This window comes from Lasiodiplodia theobromae (genome assembly GCF_012971845.1).
Source record: "Lasiodiplodia theobromae strain AM2As chromosome Unknown scaffold_57, whole genome shotgun sequence".
In the NCBI taxonomy this organism is placed as follows: domain Eukaryota; kingdom Fungi; phylum Ascomycota; class Dothideomycetes; order Botryosphaeriales; family Botryosphaeriaceae; genus Lasiodiplodia; species Lasiodiplodia theobromae.
The window spans coordinates 87,120-105,061 of record NW_023336538.1 but is presented as its reverse complement, the minus strand read 5'-3'; the positions used below and the strand labels follow the sequence as shown (position 1 = coordinate 105,061).

Here is a 17,942-nt window from a genome sequence, read left to right as displayed (position 1 = left end):
ACCGCATATTGATTTGCTCATCCATTCGTACAAGTTCAGTTGAGAACACAGCAGAAAGGAAAATCAGTAGAGGATAACGGATATCAAGCTCATGGGAAGTATTGACCCCAACCTCCATTAGTGTGTCTGGAGCCAGCCAAGCATCTGTCCATAGGCAATCTGTTGCTCCGAAGTGATCTTAGAGTCCTCATAATCTCCAAGCACGGCGAAGCCTGACATTATGGTTAGCATGGACGGGGAAAGGTCAGAGAATAGACGTACCGTGAGGGACGCCCGAGTAAGTCTTGATCTCGTGCTCGACACCGTTCTTTTCGAGCGCTTCTTTGCCCGCCGTCGCGAGCTCATCCGGGAACACGGGATCGTTCTCGACGAGAGCCAATGAGACAGGGACTGCGATGGCCGCCAACTCCTCCTTAGTCATCGTCGTGGCTGATGCCATTAGCGATAGTCGGTTGCAAGAGACTCGAACACTCACGGTGGGCGATAGCGCCAACTTTGATCTCTGGGCCTTTCTCCACTGCGCCGCTCTCCACATCTTCAGGCTTGCTCTGCTGGCCCCACGCGACCGTATCGGAATGCTTTCCAGCAAGAATGAGAATATATCTTGCACCGAAGCAGTACCCGGCTCCATATATGCCTCCCCCATTCGCGATGGCATCGGCGAACTCCTCTTTGACACCCTCGATCACTTTGTGCAAGATCGGGAGCACTTTCTCGGGGGTGTGCCGAGCCAGCCACATGTCCAGCATGAAAGCCTTGGTCGTCTGGGCGAAACCGAGCTTGAGCTGTTCGACGAAACTCGGCTGCTCGTTGGCAGGCATGGTTGCGTTCGGCGCCGGGTCACCCTCGAACCTGGCGTCAATTTAGTCAAGAGTCGCCCTGCACGTCAGCTAGTGTCGCGACGTACTGGTCCGGCATCACGACGAGGAAGCCCTCTTTCGCATACTTGTCCGCCTGAAGCTGGTTGTTTGTCGACTTGATGCCGGTTCCGCCCGTGAGCAGTAGGAGGAGCTTCGAGGGCGAATGCGGGTAGTCGCTGGGCTTCGCGATGTAGACCTAACTCATTTTCAGGTTTGCGCATACGAAGCATGGTTGTGGACGTACGTCTACGCCATTGAGCTTGGTGATCTCCTGCTATTGGTGAGCTCATGCGGGGGTCTTCTGGCCTCCGCAGAGACTTACTCCAGTCGAGACTTCCCCAGCAGCTGGCTTACAGTTAGCGCTTCTTTTCTCAGCCTGTATTCCGGGGCTACGTACGGGTGGGCCGATCACTGGCGCAGTGCTCCTGCCAAGCTGTGAGCGGCGTCGCGTGTGAGAGTGAGGGAAAACTTACGGTCATGGTGGGCTGCGAGGCGTCTTCTTGGACGTCGCTTTCGGGCGCTCTGGTTGCGACGTCTTGGTCAGCCATGGTTGGGGCGGATTTCAAGGAGTGAGGGATGCGAGAGACGACGGACGTCCGTGACGACAAGGGCAGTGACGACTGCGCTGCGCCCGCCAGGGTCCATGCGGCGGGGCGGAGCGGGGTCGGTGACCGGAGCTTGGCAGCTGCCTGGAAGCACGGACCCTAATCTCGCGCGCACACGCCGACGCGCCTCCGACGCGTCTGCCTCTTACCACGCGCTGCTCGTTTTATCCGCCAAACACCACCACCACCGAGCCCCGCCACCTCGCACTTTTCGCCCTCTCCACCCCCGATCGCCGCCAATTCTCAACGCCTTTCATCGCAATCAGAGACGAATCAACGCGAGCGCATCATGTCGGCCGAGGCAGACATTTCTCGCGGGTCTCTCCGCAACATCTTCGACCAAGGGCCCGAGGCCGTCGGCCACCCCATTCTGCAATGCGTGCAGATCAAGCACATGGACAACAAGGCTGGCGAGGAAAGATACCGCATCGTGCTCAGCGACATGGACAATTTCATCCAAAGCATGCTTGCCCAGCGTACGTTTTCCTCTTCGGCCACGCCGGCGGGCTAGGCTGACGTACGCTCCCCCAGAGATGAACACCGTCATCACCAGCGGCCAACTGAAGAAGGGAGTCATGGTGCGCCTCAAAGGCTTCCACCCCCAGATCATCAAGGACCGAAAGTAAGCATCTCTCTGCGATACGACGGCGCACCAGCTAATTTCCGTTCAGGATTCTCGTCGTCATCGAGCTGGAAGTCCTGCCCGAATACGGCGAGCTCGAGAAGCTGGGAAGCCCTGTCGCTCTCGAGCCCAACAACCCCGCTCCTAAGATTGAACCGAAGAATGAGCAGCCTGCGGAAATCGGCGGCGGTGCATTTTACGGCAACAACATCAACAACGTCAGCAAGCCTGCCATCAAGCGCGAGCAGCAGTCAACGGCGCTTGTGTCCCGCAACGGCCCCCCTGCAGGCCTCGCCCAACTATTCCCCATCGAGGCGCTTTCCCCGTACACGCATAAATGGACGATCAAGGCGCGCTGTGTGCACAAGAGTGAGGTCAAGACGTGGCACAACAAGAACGGCGAGGGAAAGCTGTTTAGTGTTAACCTGCTGGATGAGAGCGGCGAGATCAGGGCTACCGGCTTCAAGGAGCAGTGCGACCAGCTGTATGACCAGTTCAGAGAAGGTGGCGTCTACTACATCTCGAATTGCGCCGTCAAGTTGGCAAAGAAGCAGTTTTCAAACGTGAACAACGACTACGAACTCACGTTCCAAAACGACTCGATCGTCGAGCCCGTACGTTCACCACTAGTCCTTATGCTCTACGAGATGCTGACCATGGAGTAGGCCGACGATCCCGACAGTATTCCCCAAGTCCGCTACAACTTTACGAGCATCGGTGATCTGCAGAGCGTGGAACCCAACACGACTATTGACACCATTGGCGTCCTCAAGGATGTCGGCGAGGTCTCGGAAATCATCTCGAAGACTACGAGCAAGCCGTACCAGAAGAGAGAACTGACCATTGTAGACAACAGCATGCACTCGGTGCGCCTCACCATCTGGGGTCCCACCGCCCAGAACTTCGATGCCTCTCCCGAGTCCATTGTTGCATTCAAAGGCGTCAAAGTGTCAGACTTTGGCGGCCGCAGCCTGAGTCTGTTGAGCTCCGGCTCCATGAACGTCGACCCCGACATCGATGAGGCACACAACCTGAAGGGCTGGTACGATGCGAACGGCCGCACCGACAGCTACATGTCGCACCAGCAAGCCAATACCGGCGTCTCCAGGTCCAGGAAGTACAAGACGATCGCCCAGGTGAACGACGAGCAGATCGGCATGTCGGACCAGCCAGAGTACTTCAACCTGAAGGCCACGGTCGTGTACATCAAGCACGACAACTTTGCCTACCCGGCCTGCGCGAGCCAGGGTTGCAACAAGAAGGTCGTGGAGGTCAATCCGGACGAATGGAGGTGCGAGAAGTGCAACGTCACGCACTCGGCGCCCGAGTACCGTTACATCATGTCGTGCAACGTCAGCGACCACACGGGGCAGCTGTGGCTCAGCTGCTTCGACGAATCGGGTAGGACCATCATGGGCATGCCGGCGAACGAGCTGTGGGCGATGAAGGAAGACGAGGAGAATCCGGGCAAAGCCGAGCAGGCATTCCAGAATGCGACGTGCAAGACGTTGATCTTCAACGTCAAGGCGAAGATGGATACCTTCCAGGACCAGCAGAGGTATTTTCCCCTGATGATCCCACGCTGCCATTTTCGGCGTCTAACATGCACGCAGAGTCCGCTACCAGGTTACCAGCGTATCAGAGCTCAACTTCCAGAGGGAGTGCGCGACACTCATCGAAACGCTCAAGCAGTACCAACTCAACGACGACAGCCTGTTCGTCAACTAGCCGACTTTGCTAGCTTTGATGGCATTTGGCGACTTTTTTCCTTTCTGGCGGCATTCACCAATTTCTTTTTCTGGGGAAAATCTTACATGGCCTGGCGTTGGGAGGGGACATACACGAACGCGCTAGGAATGCACAAGACAAGACCGCGTGTGTGGTTAGGAATGGCTGGTATAGCTCGGTTGTCAATGCGCTTATACCGAGAAATGTGATTTTGCTTTGGAGGAGATGTTGAAACCATGGTGGATTAATGCACGGCGACTAGTAGACTATGTACACTCAGGGGTGGGGTTAGGCCTTCTGTTCTGGGTGAATACCATTGTCATGGACTATTTCTGCAGGTTGGTGACATATCAGGAAGGTCTGTGCCATACCCCATGCTAAAAATAGTGGCTCGTGCGCCCGGGCTAGCGGCAGATCCCCCGGTGTTCACTCAGCTTCGCCGAAACCTCTCTCCAGCGACAGCTTGCGTTGAATTTCCAAAGGGGTCAAGTGTGAGTATCAATGATCATACCTACTGTGTCACGTCGCCGATTAACTTTACAGTACGCTAGAACCCACGCATAGTTTTGTTTGGAGTCCAAAACACGTGGCCGGTTGCGACAACCCTTATCGAGGGGTATTCAAAAGCTTCAATAGGCCTGCAAAGATTCTTATCGAGAGGTATCACTTGCCAGCCTGGCCCACACATCTCTCTCCAGATAGGCCTCTGATTATTCCAGCATGGAAACGCCACACGCCCCTGCCAGGACGGTCACGCCCGCCTACGATGACTTCAGTGGAGTGGACATGAGTGCCTTTACCAATCCCTACGATGCCCTCATTGCTGCGTCGAAAGAAGATCCAGTACGCCTCCAGCATAAGACATGTGTGCTTGGTACACCTCGCTTACCGCCCACCGCAGAAAGAGATGCAAACGCGCTATTCGACGCACCGCGAAGCCCGCAATGCCGCACAGAAGGAGAAACTTCTCGCTCCTGACTTTGCAGGTGTCATGGTCGACCCGATTCTGCTACGCCTGGAGGACCCAAGCATTGAGCCAGGCTTCGTCGACACGAGGAACTGCTTGGTGTTCTGGGCGAGGCCACCAGAGAAGGTTAAGGCGCTGGTGAAGGCATGCCAGGAGAAGCTGAAGGATGTTGTTCCAAGTATGCTCTTCGATACCCAACGCCACAGGCGAATCAACCCGCCTTGTCCGTTTCATGCTGACCGCTGTCCTCGCCAGACCTCTGGCTCATGCCCCAGACTTCTCTCCACATGACCGCCCTCGAGATCACGCACTCGCGCACCGCCGAAGAGATCGCCACGCTCCTCGCGCAGCTCACGCCGGCGGTCCCCGCGCTGGCGAACCACCCGTCGTCCTCGCCGCACCACCGCGCCCGCCTCGTGCGGCCCCTGCTCGGCTTCGACGCCTCGGCCATCGCCCTCAGCTTCGTGCCCGCCGCGGACGGCGAGGGCCTGGTCGGTGGCGCTGCTGCTGCTGCTAACGGAGTGAAGCCGCTCGTCGACTCGGCCGGGCGCGAGAGGAGGCCCGAGGACGACGCGTACACGTACCACCACCTGCGCAGGGACCTGTTCGCAAAGGCGACCGAGGCCGGCGTCAAGGTCGATAGCAGGTACGTCGTGCCGAGCGCGCACCTGACGGTTGCGAGGTTCATCCGTGACGAGGACTTTTGGGTCGAGGGGGAGAAGGGGAAGGTCGATGGGGAGAAGGTGCGGAAGTTGGTGGAGAGGATCGAGGAGGTGAATGCGTGGTTGAAGGAGGAGTTTTGGCCGAGGGTGGAGGGACAGGGCATCAAGGAGGGTGGCGAGTGGGTGGTCGGGGAAGGGAAGGGGTTGGATTGCAGAAGGGGCACGCTGTGGTATGGGAGTGGTGGGGAGACGGTGATGCTTGGGGAGGGGTTCTGAGGGCCTAGCAGCTCATGTAGTAGTAGAGCGGATAGATGGTATAGACCTAGTAACGACAGAGCTCACACCGTTTACAACAATCCAGTCATTACGCCTCGGCTCTTTCTTTGAAAAATGACATATGTGGGTAGTTGAAGCTATCGTCCGGACGAGAACGTCGAATTAAAAATTCCACATACACGTCCGGATGATAGCTTCAACTGCCCATGACATGAGCAAAAAACAAATCCGCGCTAGCCGTCGGCTGTGAGAGGGGGCTGTACGTTGCAGCTTGCCTCTACAATACTCAATCAGAGTTAGGCATCATGGAACTGCTGGAATATCAGCGTTTAATGTGATCACCTGCAGTTTAGTTTGTCATATATCGACTAGAAGACTTTAGTTTAGGTTGTAATCAGAAATCTCGTCTAGTTTTTGGAGTTGAGTATTTATGCTGAATCCCAAGAAACAATTTACAGGATATCTCAAAAAAGAACCAATAACGAGGTCGTTCCAGACGGACCCTCTCATTATTTTGTTTCCAACGTCTATCAATCTTTTTCGTCATCTCGTCCGTCTGAGGTTGTTCAAATAGGACCGCTAAAATCATTAAAAGCAACTATTTTTTGTTTCCCAAAAGGACGAGAATCCCTCAAACCTTGACCTTCAACTTCAATCCCACCAATGCCGTCCTGCTGAACAGGATGAAGACGGCGCCGGCTATCTGCATGACGCCGCAAAAGATCTTCAGGCCGGTGAAGCTCCCGTTCTCGGCGGCAACAATGGCGCCGGCGATGGGGTTGGAGATGAGGGCAGCAATACTGATCACTGCAAACATCGCCCCCGTACGGACGCCGATTTTGCGCACGTCGGAGATCTGGGCGATGAGGGCGGGTGCCATGGAGACGAAGGCGCCGCTGCCGAAGCCATAGGCGGCGGCGAAGACGATGAGGGCGGCGTTTCCGGAGGCCGGGATCCACAGCGCCAGGTCGAGCACGGCGGTCAGCGAGCAGAGAACTAGCATCACGTTGTAGCGGCCGACCTTGTCGCCAACGTAGCCCGGCAGAATTCGGCCGAAGAGAGACAGGGCGTTGAGGATGGGGATGAGGTAGCCGGCCAGCCGAGCAGACATGCCTTCGGCTGTGGCTTGCACAATCAGGTAGTTGATGGGAAGGAACATGCCCATGAAGAAGAGGAAGGATCCGATCGTTAAGAAGAGATAAGGGAGCTCCTTGAACGGCAGCAGGAATTCGATAGGGGCCAGCGGCTTCGGCATGGGCGGGATGCGCGACTTAATCGTAAGATTTCCAATGCCCATAAGGAAGAGGATCAGGAAGGCGCAGATGCGCATGGTCCAGGGAAATCCGACCTGGGGGATGAGGTGCGAGACGAGAAGGGGAAAACACACACCGCCGATGGACGAGCCGGCGGCCATCAAGCCAAAGGCGAGGGCGCGCCGGCGGAAGAACCAGGTGGCGTTGGTGGACATGGCCGGGTAGAAGATGGCGCTCGCCCCCATGGAAGAGACGATACCTTGCGCTAGGATGAACTGGTAGTATTTTTCAGAAAGGCTCGTCATCATTAAGCCGAAAACGTGCAGGAAAGTTCCGACGAGGAGGATCCAGCGCGGCCCGTAGTTGTCGTAAAGTTTACCGATTACGGGGCCCTAGATGTGAGGTTAGCGAGCGAGGTTGGTGGTGGTGTTTTGGGGGGGCGGGGGCGGAGGTCACTTACGCCAAAGAACATCATGAACGCTTCACACGACGGAATCCAGGAGATGGTGCTCGCCGAGTACTGGCTCAATTGATGGGTTTGGTAGTACTCCTGGAAGACGCCGATGCAATTGATCCAACCAAAGCTGCAGAAGAGAGCGCAGAAGCCGCCCAGCACGCACAACCACGCATCGAGCCCGCCATCGGGGAAACTCTTGGGGTCCATCATCGGGTTCGGCGGCGCCTGGGGCGGGCCGGCCTTCTCTGCGTCGCCATTGGGCATCTTCTCGCCTTGCGGCTCATTCTCGACCTGGGGCAGGGTGTTTGCCTCGGTGTGATTGGTCGCGGGCTCGGCGTCATGCAAGTGATTGCTCTTTTCGGCAAGGTCGCTGGGCCGGGACTCGCGTTCCATGGCCTTGACCGACGAGGCGGCGGACTGGGAACGCGATGTTGATGAAGACATTTTGGCGGGGGCGAGGAATGTGTGCGGTTGGAACAAAGGCAAGGGTGGCCGCTTGCGTGCCCGGATCAAACAGCGGGGTGGATATGCTTGATAAGAGATGCGTGATCTACGGCACGGGCGGGCATGTGGTCTTATAGAGCAGACGGCTTGGAGGACCGTCGCACTGGTGGCGTGCCCTCCAGCCGCCTGAGAGGATGCACCGAGCGAGGGTCCTCAGGCTAGATCCGTTAACGCCGAATGACAAGCTTCGCTACAGAAGAAGCAGCTCTGCTCGGCCGCGGCCCGTGCCTGCTTATGCAGCAGCATGGCTGTCACGAGCCCGAGCCGGGGTCGGAGCTGAGATGCGGTGTGGTGGTGGTGTGGGATGTGGTTGGCGCGTGGTGTTGGCCTGGTGCCTTCCGCCCTCGCTCGTCTTCGGACTCTGGAAAGGGCGAGGCCGAAGCCGCAATCCTTCACACTCGGCCATGCACAACTCCAAGTCGGCCATCCTTATCTGACCGAGCCACGCAGGTACCGGAACGCCTTTGCGCGTCGCTGTGCAGCTGCACGCCGCTGAAACGCTCTGAAACCTGGCTCACCATACACTGCTGCGGCTCGCTCGCCCCTCGTTCCTCCGGAGCCCCCTCCTCATCACCCTTTGCGGACAGCCGCAGTATCATCTGTGTGACGCAATCGCAGCCTGCGTCACGCTCACCCCGCTCGCGCAGAAAGACTGGCTGGCTGCTAGTCGCACTCGACGCGCACGCCCGCTTTCCCACAGGAACAGAGCCTCGATCGGATCTGTTATGCGTCAACGAGCGTGCCGCGCTATTCTTGCCTGCTGCGCTATTCTCGCTTGCTGCGCTGTTCTTGCCTCGCTATCCTTGCCTGCTTGTTGCAAGGCACTATTCTTGCTTGCTTGCTGACGTTCCTTTCTCTTCCTGCCGGATCCCCCGTTTCCGTTTACGCTCTCAATGTTTACCTGCCACGCTTCCCAGCGCTCTGGTAAAGACATCAGGCCATTGACTCCCCATGTCGCATTAGGGCGTCCTGTTCGTCAGCTGGGCGGGCTGAAACCTGGTCCGCAGTGTTTCTTTTCCAGAATCTCCCAATCCAAGCGTGCTGTGGCCGGTGCGACCCCACCCAAACTTCTTTTCTCGGGAGAACCTCTCAACTGGAACATGCTATCGAATCGCCTGGGTTTTTCGTCCTCGGTATTTTTCCTTCTGCTCTTATACGGGCCCAGTCTCCCAGTAATGGCTAAGCGGCTCCGTGGCACGAGCGACATCAATTCCTGCACATTCCCCTGATATACGACGCAATGGAGATTGGAGGCACGTTCAACCCCGGGATTGTCTTTTTTCCGCTTTTTCGAGCAAGTCATATTGGCTTTCCGTCATCTGACGTCTTCCCAGCTAACCATCAATCGTAAATCTTTCTCTCACTGGACGGATAATCCTTGAACCCAAATCCGCCCGGATGGACCACCCTCTCAATGGCCAATTCTCCCCTGTAGGCGATTTCTACATTACAGCTCCAGCGAACTTCCGTAGGTATCGCTAACGTACTGCGCGGGGAGCAGGCCGCTGTCCTTTTTCTCGCGCCAGTAGAGCTCATCCACAAACCGATGCCTGACGATGGCCTCGTCCCAATCAGCGTACTCGTGCTCCCTGCCCTCTTCCGCAAATGCCTCGTACAGCCTCGCGACGTTCCTCGAAGGCCACGGATATTCCTTCTGGTCCCACTCGTCTTCCGCGTCGATGCTGATCGTTTCGACCTGGCCAGTCTTTTGATCGTGGACTTGAAGCGTCTGTCCAGGACCTCCGATGTGAATCGATGCCGACGCCGTGGTTACCCTGATCTCTCCGGTAGAACCGTAAATAGACCATACGGAGGCGGGGGCGCCTGGGAATTCCAGTCCACCGCGCAAGTGGTAAGAAATCAGCGCACCGGACGCCAAGCGTCCTTGGATGAGGATCTGGTCGGCCGTGTCACGCGAAATCGTCTCGACGACCTTGGCAGGTGGATCAGAAGGACCGGGCGTGTAGGACAAAGGCTTGTCCCGTAGGTTGACAGTCGGCCTTTTAGTCTCTAGAATCGAGGAAAAGGACGAGAGTTGCCCGACAGCCTGGGTTACCGTGTCGAAATCTAGCAACAGGGGTAAGCATCCACAGTCAATACAGGGAGGCACAGTCATACAGTGTGAGAAATGAATCGTCACCATGTTCCCTCCAACTTTCTTGTCGTTCACGTAGGCCAGATTCACCCAATCGTCAGCGCCGAAATTGTAGGCAGTCCCCGTCACGTTGACGCTGAGCACCTCGCCGATCCTGCCTGAATCAATCACCTCCTTCACCTTCTGCAGCACAGGCGTGCGGCGGCCCTGCAAGCCCACCAGCGTCCGGATGCCGCGCGACTTGGCCAGGGCGGCCAGCTCCTCGGCCTCGGCCAGGTTCCCGCCCAGCGGCCACTCGCAGTAGACGGCCTTGACGCTCTTGCTGCTCTGCAGGATGGGGCGGAGGAGGGGGAAGTGCTTGTCGACGCGCACGCTGCAGACGACCAGGTCGATGTCCGGGTCGGCCGCCAGGTCGGCGGGCGAGCCGTAGGCTTTGGTCGTGGCCGGGTCGAGGCCGTGCGCCGCGATGGCCGCCTCGGCGGACGCGACGCTGGAGTTGAGCAGCGCCGTGATCTGATACTTTTGAGAGGATTTCAAGTATGGCAAATGGGCCGAGCTGCCCCAGCTACCGGTGGCGCTGAGGCCGATGAAGCCGATGCGGATGGGAGCCATTGCAGTAAGATGGGCAATTGGGTGGTTTCAAGGATGAGTTTGATTTCAAGACAAGTGGATGGGATACTGAAAGTGAGAATGGTGCTTCAAATTCGAAAACTATATATGATGAGGAACGGACCAAAAGCAGCGGCAGTTGCTGACCGCGCGAGCAGCGAGGGATAGTAAAGCAGCGGCAGCTTCTGACGGAGCAGAGGCGTAAGCAGTGTGCAGTCGTAAAAGCAGCGGGGGAATTCAAACAATTTCGAGCACGATGCTTTGAAATAGCAGGTGCGATTGCATCAAATGGGACGAGTGTTAGAAATCAAGGCTGCCCTAATCGCAATAGCGTCGAGGAGTGGTGTGCTATTCGCTGGCTGCGTTGCGGGGCAGCCGTGCGGAGTGACGCAGCCACCACTCGTCTTTGATCTGTGCGCGAGGGGCCGAAAACTTCACCGCGGCGTAGCAATGTTGTCAATGATGGCCGAGTGATGCGCAGCGGAGCCGGAAAGTGGATGCAAAGGCGAAAACGTGCACGAGCGGCGGGCGTGATTCGCCGCGAGAGCTTGGGCCCAAGTGATGCACCGCACCCTTCGCCCAGAGCTCTTAGCGGCTGCTGGATGGCTCGACTGCGCATCAAAACTCTCTTTCCTCGTCCGACCCGTTGCGTTGTGCCGTCGTCGCCCATTGCCGCGTTCCCTGCGAAACCCGTCGCCGTCCAGAGCCTCAAGCCGTCAAGATGAGGTAGGCTTCGCGCCCTGCACCATCCCAGTTCTCGCCAATCGCCGTTGCGCCGACATTTGACTGACCGCCCGCGCACCCCAGGTTCGGCCAGCAGTTGCGCACCTCCCTCATCAAGGACTGGTACTACTACTACATTTCCTACGACGACCTCAAGGAGAGCCTCAAGAAGGCTGGCGACGGCTCCACCACCGCCAAGACCGGCTCGCGACGCGTCGAGTGGACCGAGAAGGACGAGCAGCGTTTCGTGCACGAGCTGGAGCAGGAGCTCGACAAAGTCCACACCTTCCAGCAGGTCAAGAGCGGCGAGATTGTGCGCCGCATCAAGGTCTCGGAGAAGGAGGTCAACGACGTGATCCAGCGCGCCGAACAGGCCAACAATGGGAACCAGAACGTCGATGCGCCCTCCGAGGAGGACTTTGAGGCTCTCGAGGAGGACTTGAGCGACATCATCGCCGACGTGCACGACCTGGCCAAGTTCACCCAGCTGAACTACACCGGCTTCCAGAAGATTATCAAGAAGCATGATGTAGGTTGCCTTTCGACTCCGACATGGACATGCATCACTCCGCAATTTTAATCTTGTTGGGTTGCAGTCGGCTGCCGACGGCTTGGGCACCGTAGGATTGCTGCTAACGAACTAGTAGAAACTCACTTCATGGCACCTCAAGCCCGTATTCGCTGCCCGTCTGCGCGCCAAGCCCTTCTTCAAGGACAACTACGATGCCTTCATCGTCAAGCTCTCCAAGCTCTACGACCTCGTCCGCACTCGCGGGAGCCCGGCCACGGGTGACTCGGCTGCCGGTGGATCTCAGCAGAACTTCGTCCGTCAAACGACCAAATACTGGGTGCACCAGGACAACATCACGGAACTGAAGCTCATCATCTTGAAGCACCTGCCCGTCTTGGTCTTCAACGCCAGCAAGGAGTTCGAGCCCAAAGACTCGGCCATTTCCTCCATCTACTATGACAATACGGACACGTGGGAGCTCTACACCGGCCGCTTGAAGAAGACCGAGGGCGCCGAGGCAATTCGTCTCCGTTGGTATGGCGGCATGGAAACGGACACCATCTTCGTAGAAAGGAAAACCCACCGGGAGGATTGGACCGGCGAAAAGTCCGTCAAGGCGCGTTTCGCTCTGAAAGAGAAGAATGTCAACGCTTTCTTGTCCGGCAAGATGACTGTCGATCAGGTCTTTGAAAAGATGCGCAAGGAGGGCAAGAAGAGCCCAAAAGAGATTGCGGATCTGGAACAGCTCGCACGCGAGATCCAGTACCGCGTCATCACGCGCAAGCTGGTACCCGTCACTAGATCCTTCTACAACCGCACGGCCTTCCAGCTCCCCGGAGACGCTCGTGTGCGCATCTCTCTGGATACGGAGCTGACCATGACCCGCGAGGACAACCTCGACGGCCGGAACCGCGCGGGCAAGAACTGGCGCAGGATGGACATTGGTATCGACTATCCCTTCTCGCAGCTGCCTCCCGAGGATGTGGAACGCTTCCCCTATGCGGTCCTGGAGGTCAAGCTTCAGACGCAGATGGGACAGGAGCCTCCGCAGTGGATTCGAGAACTCACGGCCAGCCACTTGGTGGAGGCTGTGCCCAAGTTCAGCAAGTTCATTCACGGAACCGCCAAGCTGCAGCCGGAACGTATCCACCTGCTGCCCTTTTGGATGCCGCAGATGGACGTGGACATCCGCAAGCCCATCAGCCATCGCTTTGGCATCGAGCGTCCGGGACAGAGTGCCGACATCTCGACCAGCGGCGCCGGCTACGACGACGAGAGCGACGAGGAAGATGATCTCGCCTTGCCGGAGGGTACGCCGGAAGACGACGAGGGCCTCCGCCGTCTGCGTGAAGCTCGTGATGCCATGGAGCAGCATGACCTGGACCAGAGGCGCGACTACGGAGCCACCGTCAATGGAGACAACAACGGGGCCCCCGGTAACAATCTCGATATCGAGGAGCGCATCTCAGCGCGCCCTCGACCTGAGGACGACTACCCACTGTACGATTCTGAAGATGAAGACAGCGATGATCTTGAGGAGGCTCGCCGTGTTGGCGGTTGGCACTACCGCCGCAAGCAGCTCGAGCACGCCGTCTCCACGGCCGGCGAGAAGATCCTGTCCGCGCTCCAGCGCGCCAAGCCCGTCCCGCGCAGTACACCGCTGCCTGAGTCCGGGGATAGCTTGGGCGTGCCAAAGGCAACAGGCGAGGTGAAGCGGTTCAAGGCGCCCAAGGGCAAGAGGATCCACGTGCCCGTCCGCGTGGAGCCAAAGGTGTACTTTGCTGCCGAACGCACGTTCCTGAGCTGGCTCGAGTTCTCCATCATCCTGGGAAGTATTGCGGCTACGCTGCTCAACTTTGGTAAGCTACTCTCATTGTTTTCTCGCTCTCTCCTATCATAAATCCTGCTAACATGGACACGCAGGTGACGGTATCGCTCTCGCCTCGGCATGGGCCTTCACCATCATCGCCTGTTTCTCGCTGTTCTATTCCATGGGCCTGTACCTGTGGCGCGTCGACAAGATTCGCAACCGGCGCGCCGTGCGCTACCACGACAAGTACGGTCCGACGGCGCTGTGTCTGGGACTGTTGGTCGCGGTTTTCATTAGTTTCGGTCTGAGGTTCACGAATCCCGAAGGTTGGAAGGGCGGCTTGAAGGATGGAGGGATGAAGGGCCATTGAGGTGGTGTTGTGATGAAAGAGGATGGAGGTAGGTCGTATGGCAGGTGAGTGTAGTTGTTATTGTCGTCATTACTGATTCTGTACATGTGTTTTTCGTCGTCTACCGCGTGGTTCTGTTTGTTTGAAAATGTGCATTTGGTACGTGATATGGAGGATAGGTGTAAGATACGTATCTTCTTGTAAGCGCATCGGGTCTGAAAAAAATAGCCGCGAGATTATTCCCTGTACCTATAAACAAAGGGCAACTGCAAGAATATATAATTACACTAACCGTCGATACCATTGGAACAAACAACTCGGCCAATCCAGCCTAAAGGTACGCTTGAAGCGTCCTGCTGGATGAGAGCGGTTCTCCTTCTTGCCTTCTTCGTCTCATCCTCGCGATAGCCCCTTCTGATATCACTTCTATTCCACTCCGCAAATGCCCACTTTGACTTGTGATTCTCCAGCCAAGAGTAAGGAATAAATGTTCCATAACTTTTGCATCTATACAGACAGTATTGAAACAGCCTTCGAGCACAACTCGATAAGGAGCATTGAAGAGTAAATTATACCCAGCAAGGATTAGTTATACTTGACGGCAGGTTTAGATGATCACTGCTCCCCGTTGGTGTCACGGTATGCATGGTTTTGCGAATATGTCACTTCTTGCGGACTAGATGCAACGAGAACTGGGGAAGCTGGACAATGATGGGTGGGACAGTCTCTTGCCGTCTCGTAGATGCTGCGCAGTAACCGATGTATCGCATGTTATTCAACAGCCTTGTCTACTGAAGCGGTGGCGAAGGTTGCGGTGACCGTTGGACCCTGCCCACGGCGTGGTCGTAGCGTGGAAGAAAAAGAGGGCGTGGTGGGGGAAATGTGTTGGCTCGGGATGGGGTTTCCTCCGGCGAGGACGTGCGTAGGTTGGTGGGCCGTCGCAGCTTTGCGGCTGGAGGGGCTGAAAGTGGGAAATTTACATTTCGATGTGCGTAGTGGAGAAAAAAAAAGGAGCAGAATGTGTCGATATTGGTTAATGTTTCAGTTGTCCAGCTTTCTACCTTTACAGGGCATGGTAGGTTGCGAAAAGAGGCACCCGTATTCTCGTCCAAAGCGAAAGACAGCAAGGGCTGTGATGGAATGGGGGAAGCCATGCTTGAAAGCGCCGACACTTAACATGCATATTTCACGGTCCTTCGGCACATTGCAAAGCTCCATCCGAAACGGTGGACAGACAATCCGTACTCCGTACCCCAGCAACGGAGGCCGGTCTCTCCTGAGGCGCCGGTCAGATAGGTGGTACGGCAACGGAGGACCGGAAACAAGGCCGGGGCGCGGCTTATGTCCGGTCGATCGAGCGCGGTGAGGACGAGATTGGGAGACGAGCGTGGCTGCGAGGTGCCCCTGTCGGGACGTGCGGGTAGAGGTGCTGGCCAGCACTCTAAAGTCCAGGGTAAAGCTTGTTCCTGCGGGAAGCGGACCGTCCGAAAGCGCCGTTCCGCAGCCCAGATTGGCGAGAGGCGTGGAGATAACGGCGATTAACAAACATCACATTTTGGCTCTCACGGAGGTCCGGCGGAGAGGCTTCTCGAAGAGAGGTGATCATTTGCCCGGTGCAGTATGCCGACCGTTGTTGACCGGCGACGGTGAAAGATCCACTGATGCTGCGAAGCTTGGTTGCCGCCAGCGCTCGAAATAGTGGGCGGCCCGGCTTCCTGCAGCAGATTGGCGATGTCGTCAACCCTCGTTCACGGTCCCCGCTACGTCCCCCCACTGACAAATCCGAGACGCAACCGACGCTCCACCATGGAGGGGCAGCGAGATAAATGAAGGGCGCCTGCCGACCCCTCTCCAAGCTCGCATCTCCCCCGTCATCGTTCCCAGAACTCAATCCGCTACAATGGCCTCCAACCCGCCCGGAAAGTGCTGCACCACCGGCTTCAAGCACGAAGGTGCTTCTGCTGGCAAGATTGAGAAGGTCGCTGGCAGTACGTCACCGTGCACCAAGCTGCAAGCCCGCCAGCTCGCTCACGCTCCTCGCAGTCAACACCTACGTCGTCTACCCTGAGAACAAGAGCACCGAGAATGCCGTCCTGATCATCACCGACATCTTCGGCCACGAGTTTATCAACGTCCAGCTGTAAGCTTCTCTCCTGGCTCTGCGCTCCGTCCAGGCCTTGCTGACGTCGGATTTGCACAGATTGGCCGACCAATTTGCCGCAAACGGCTACTTCGTCGCCATCCCCGACCTTTTCAACGGCGATGCCGCCCCGGTCGACATGCCCCCCAGCTTCGAGCTGCCCAAGTGGCTCGCCAGTCACGGCAAGGACCAGGTCGACCCCATCGTCGACACCGTCATCAAGGAGCTCAAGGGCAAGCTGGGTGTCAAGCGCCTGGGCGCCGCCGGCTACTGCTTCGGCGCCAAGTACGTCGTCCGCTTCCTCAAGGACAACCAGATCGACGTCGGCTACATCGCCCACCCCTCGTTCGTCGATGCCGACGAGCTCAAGGCCACCCAGGGCCCCTTGAGCATCTCGGCTGCCGGTGAGTGACATTCCCCGACAATGGCGTTTCCAGAGGGGCTGACGCGCGTGCAGAGACCGACTCCATCTTCCCCGCCCCCAAGCGTCGCGAGTCCGAGGACATCCTCCTCGACATCAAGGCTACCTACCAGATCAACCTCTTCTCCGGCGTCTCGCACGGCTTCGCCGTCCGTGGCGACCTGTCCCAGAGGCAGATCAAATGGGCCAAGGAGCAGGCATTTTACCAGGCCGTCGCTTGGTTCGACGAGCACGTCAAGGCTTAAGAAAGGAATAGACCGGGGTGGATGAATGATACCAATGAACGGAATGTGAATTAGCGTCAATTCCGGTGTATGATTGTTTTGGTGTGCTCTACGATAGTACTGTAGGGTTTAGGTATTGATCGAAACACCTTGCTCGAATTTGCCTTATGTTCTCTGCCATCCCTTGTTGAGTCGGAGGATTCAAGAGACAAAAACAGCTTCCATCCGAACCATGTGCTTTCGTCCGATTCATGGCAGGCCAAAAGAATTGCGCCCAGCCAATCACAAGCCTCCTGAAAGACTCGTGCAACTGCCGGTCTGTTGAGCCGCAAAGGTTCTTGCCGCCCTTGCAGCACTGGCCACTTGCGGACCCCTGATGCAGCCCGCCATTGGCAGGCTACAGCCAATCATCAGACTCGCGCTAACGAGTCCCCGTCATGTGACCAAGCCCGCTACCGGAGGACTGAAAGTATAAAAGCCAGTCGTCTCCCAGTCCCCAGCGAATCCTTTTCCTTTTCTCTTTAGCTCTCTTTGCCTTTTGGCTTAGATCAAGTGTAGTATCTGTTCTTTTCAGTTTAATCTCTGAAACGTCTCTACGGAGACATTCGTGATTAATCTTGTTTTTGGACCGGGGAAGACGGCCGCTGAGCTTGCTCATGTCGCCTTCCACAGTGTCGCCCGTATTGCACTGTCTCGGGCTGACGCGAAAGTTGCTGCATCTTTTCGTTGAGACACTCGCCTTGCGCGGGTGCTTGAGGAAGAGTAGAAGGGAGAATCGTTTCGCAGCAACTGCAAATTGCCTTGACCTGATGTTGTATGATGCTCACGATGGAGGAGGGTTGGGGCGTTGTGCAGAAATTCCGTGGGCGCGCGCGACCGGTGGCGAACGCCTTGCAACGCCGAACGCTCCTTCCCCCAACATCGAAAGCCGACGTGTCCGGTAAGCCTCGTTTCTGCCTCTTCCTACCTAGGTGCCTAGACAAGCAGGAGCTCGGTTTCCAGAAACACGTCGGTTCAGACGCCAGCGCAGCGCCAGCAATGAAGGCTGATCGCCAGTTTCAGAGGCTCTCCACAGCGGCGCTTCGCTGGCGGCAGCTGTTTCTATCCTCAACAGGCGCCAAGGACA

General features: G+C 57.1%; 7 protein-coding genes across 7 annotated transcripts; 4 read left to right on the top strand and 3 right to left on the bottom strand.

Moving 5' to 3' along the window:
• Positions 1-117: 117 nt before the first annotated feature.
• LTHEOB_12080 (Dienelactone hydrolase) lies at positions 118-1,408 on the bottom strand (the record flags this gene model as incomplete). The annotated part of the gene is made up of 8 exons (XM_035508908.1): positions 118-212; positions 262-429; positions 476-852; positions 908-1,056; positions 1,105-1,131; positions 1,183-1,205; positions 1,258-1,285; positions 1,334-1,408. 8 exons carry the CDS (start codon positions 1,406-1,408, stop codon positions 118-120), a joined length of 942 nt encoding a protein of 313 aa, XP_035365341.1.
• A 346-nt stretch (positions 1,409-1,754) lies between these two features.
• LTHEOB_12079 (Nucleic acid binding OB-fold tRNA/helicase-type) lies at positions 1,755-3,815 on the top strand (the record flags this gene model as incomplete). The annotated part of the gene is made up of 5 exons (XM_035508906.1): positions 1,755-1,941; positions 1,997-2,087; positions 2,137-2,701; positions 2,753-3,645; positions 3,701-3,815. 5 exons carry the CDS (start codon positions 1,755-1,757, stop codon positions 3,813-3,815), a joined length of 1,851 nt encoding a protein of 616 aa, XP_035365340.1.
• A 720-nt stretch (positions 3,816-4,535) lies between these two features.
• LTHEOB_12078 (RNA ligase/cyclic nucleotide phosphodiesterase) lies at positions 4,536-5,720 on the top strand (the record flags this gene model as incomplete). The annotated part of the gene is made up of 3 exons (XM_035508905.1): positions 4,536-4,658; positions 4,717-4,960; positions 5,038-5,720. The coding sequence occupies 3 exons, from the start codon at positions 4,536-4,538 to the stop codon at positions 5,718-5,720; spliced, it is 1,050 nt and encodes a 349-aa protein (XP_035365339.1).
• A 631-nt stretch (positions 5,721-6,351) lies between these two features.
• On the bottom strand, positions 6,352-7,874 carry LTHEOB_12077 (Monocarboxylate permease protein; the record flags this gene model as incomplete). The annotated part of the gene is made up of 2 exons (XM_035508904.1): positions 6,352-7,365; positions 7,434-7,874. 2 exons carry the CDS (start codon positions 7,872-7,874, stop codon positions 6,352-6,354), a joined length of 1,455 nt encoding a protein of 484 aa, XP_035365338.1.
• A 1,507-nt stretch (positions 7,875-9,381) lies between these two features.
• Positions 9,382-10,641, bottom strand: LTHEOB_12076 (Nad-binding rossmann fold oxidoreductase family protein; the record flags this gene model as incomplete). Its single annotated transcript, XM_035508903.1, has 2 exons — positions 9,382-10,001; positions 10,053-10,641. 2 exons carry the CDS (start codon positions 10,639-10,641, stop codon positions 9,382-9,384), a joined length of 1,209 nt encoding a protein of 402 aa, XP_035365337.1.
• Positions 10,642-11,359: 718 nt separating this feature from the next.
• LTHEOB_12075 (Vacuolar transporter chaperone 4) lies at positions 11,360-14,052 on the top strand (the record flags this gene model as incomplete). Its single annotated transcript, XM_035508902.1, has 4 exons — positions 11,360-11,364; positions 11,446-11,890; positions 12,009-13,731; positions 13,796-14,052. 4 exons carry the CDS (start codon positions 11,360-11,362, stop codon positions 14,050-14,052), a joined length of 2,430 nt encoding a protein of 809 aa, XP_035365336.1.
• A 1,879-nt stretch (positions 14,053-15,931) lies between these two features.
• On the top strand, positions 15,932-16,837 carry LTHEOB_12074 (Dienelactone hydrolase; the record flags this gene model as incomplete). Its single annotated transcript, XM_035508901.1, has 4 exons — positions 15,932-16,019; positions 16,075-16,171; positions 16,232-16,575; positions 16,629-16,837. 4 exons carry the CDS (start codon positions 15,932-15,934, stop codon positions 16,835-16,837), a joined length of 738 nt encoding a protein of 245 aa, XP_035365335.1.
• Between the last annotated feature and the right edge of the window lie 1,105 nt (positions 16,838-17,942).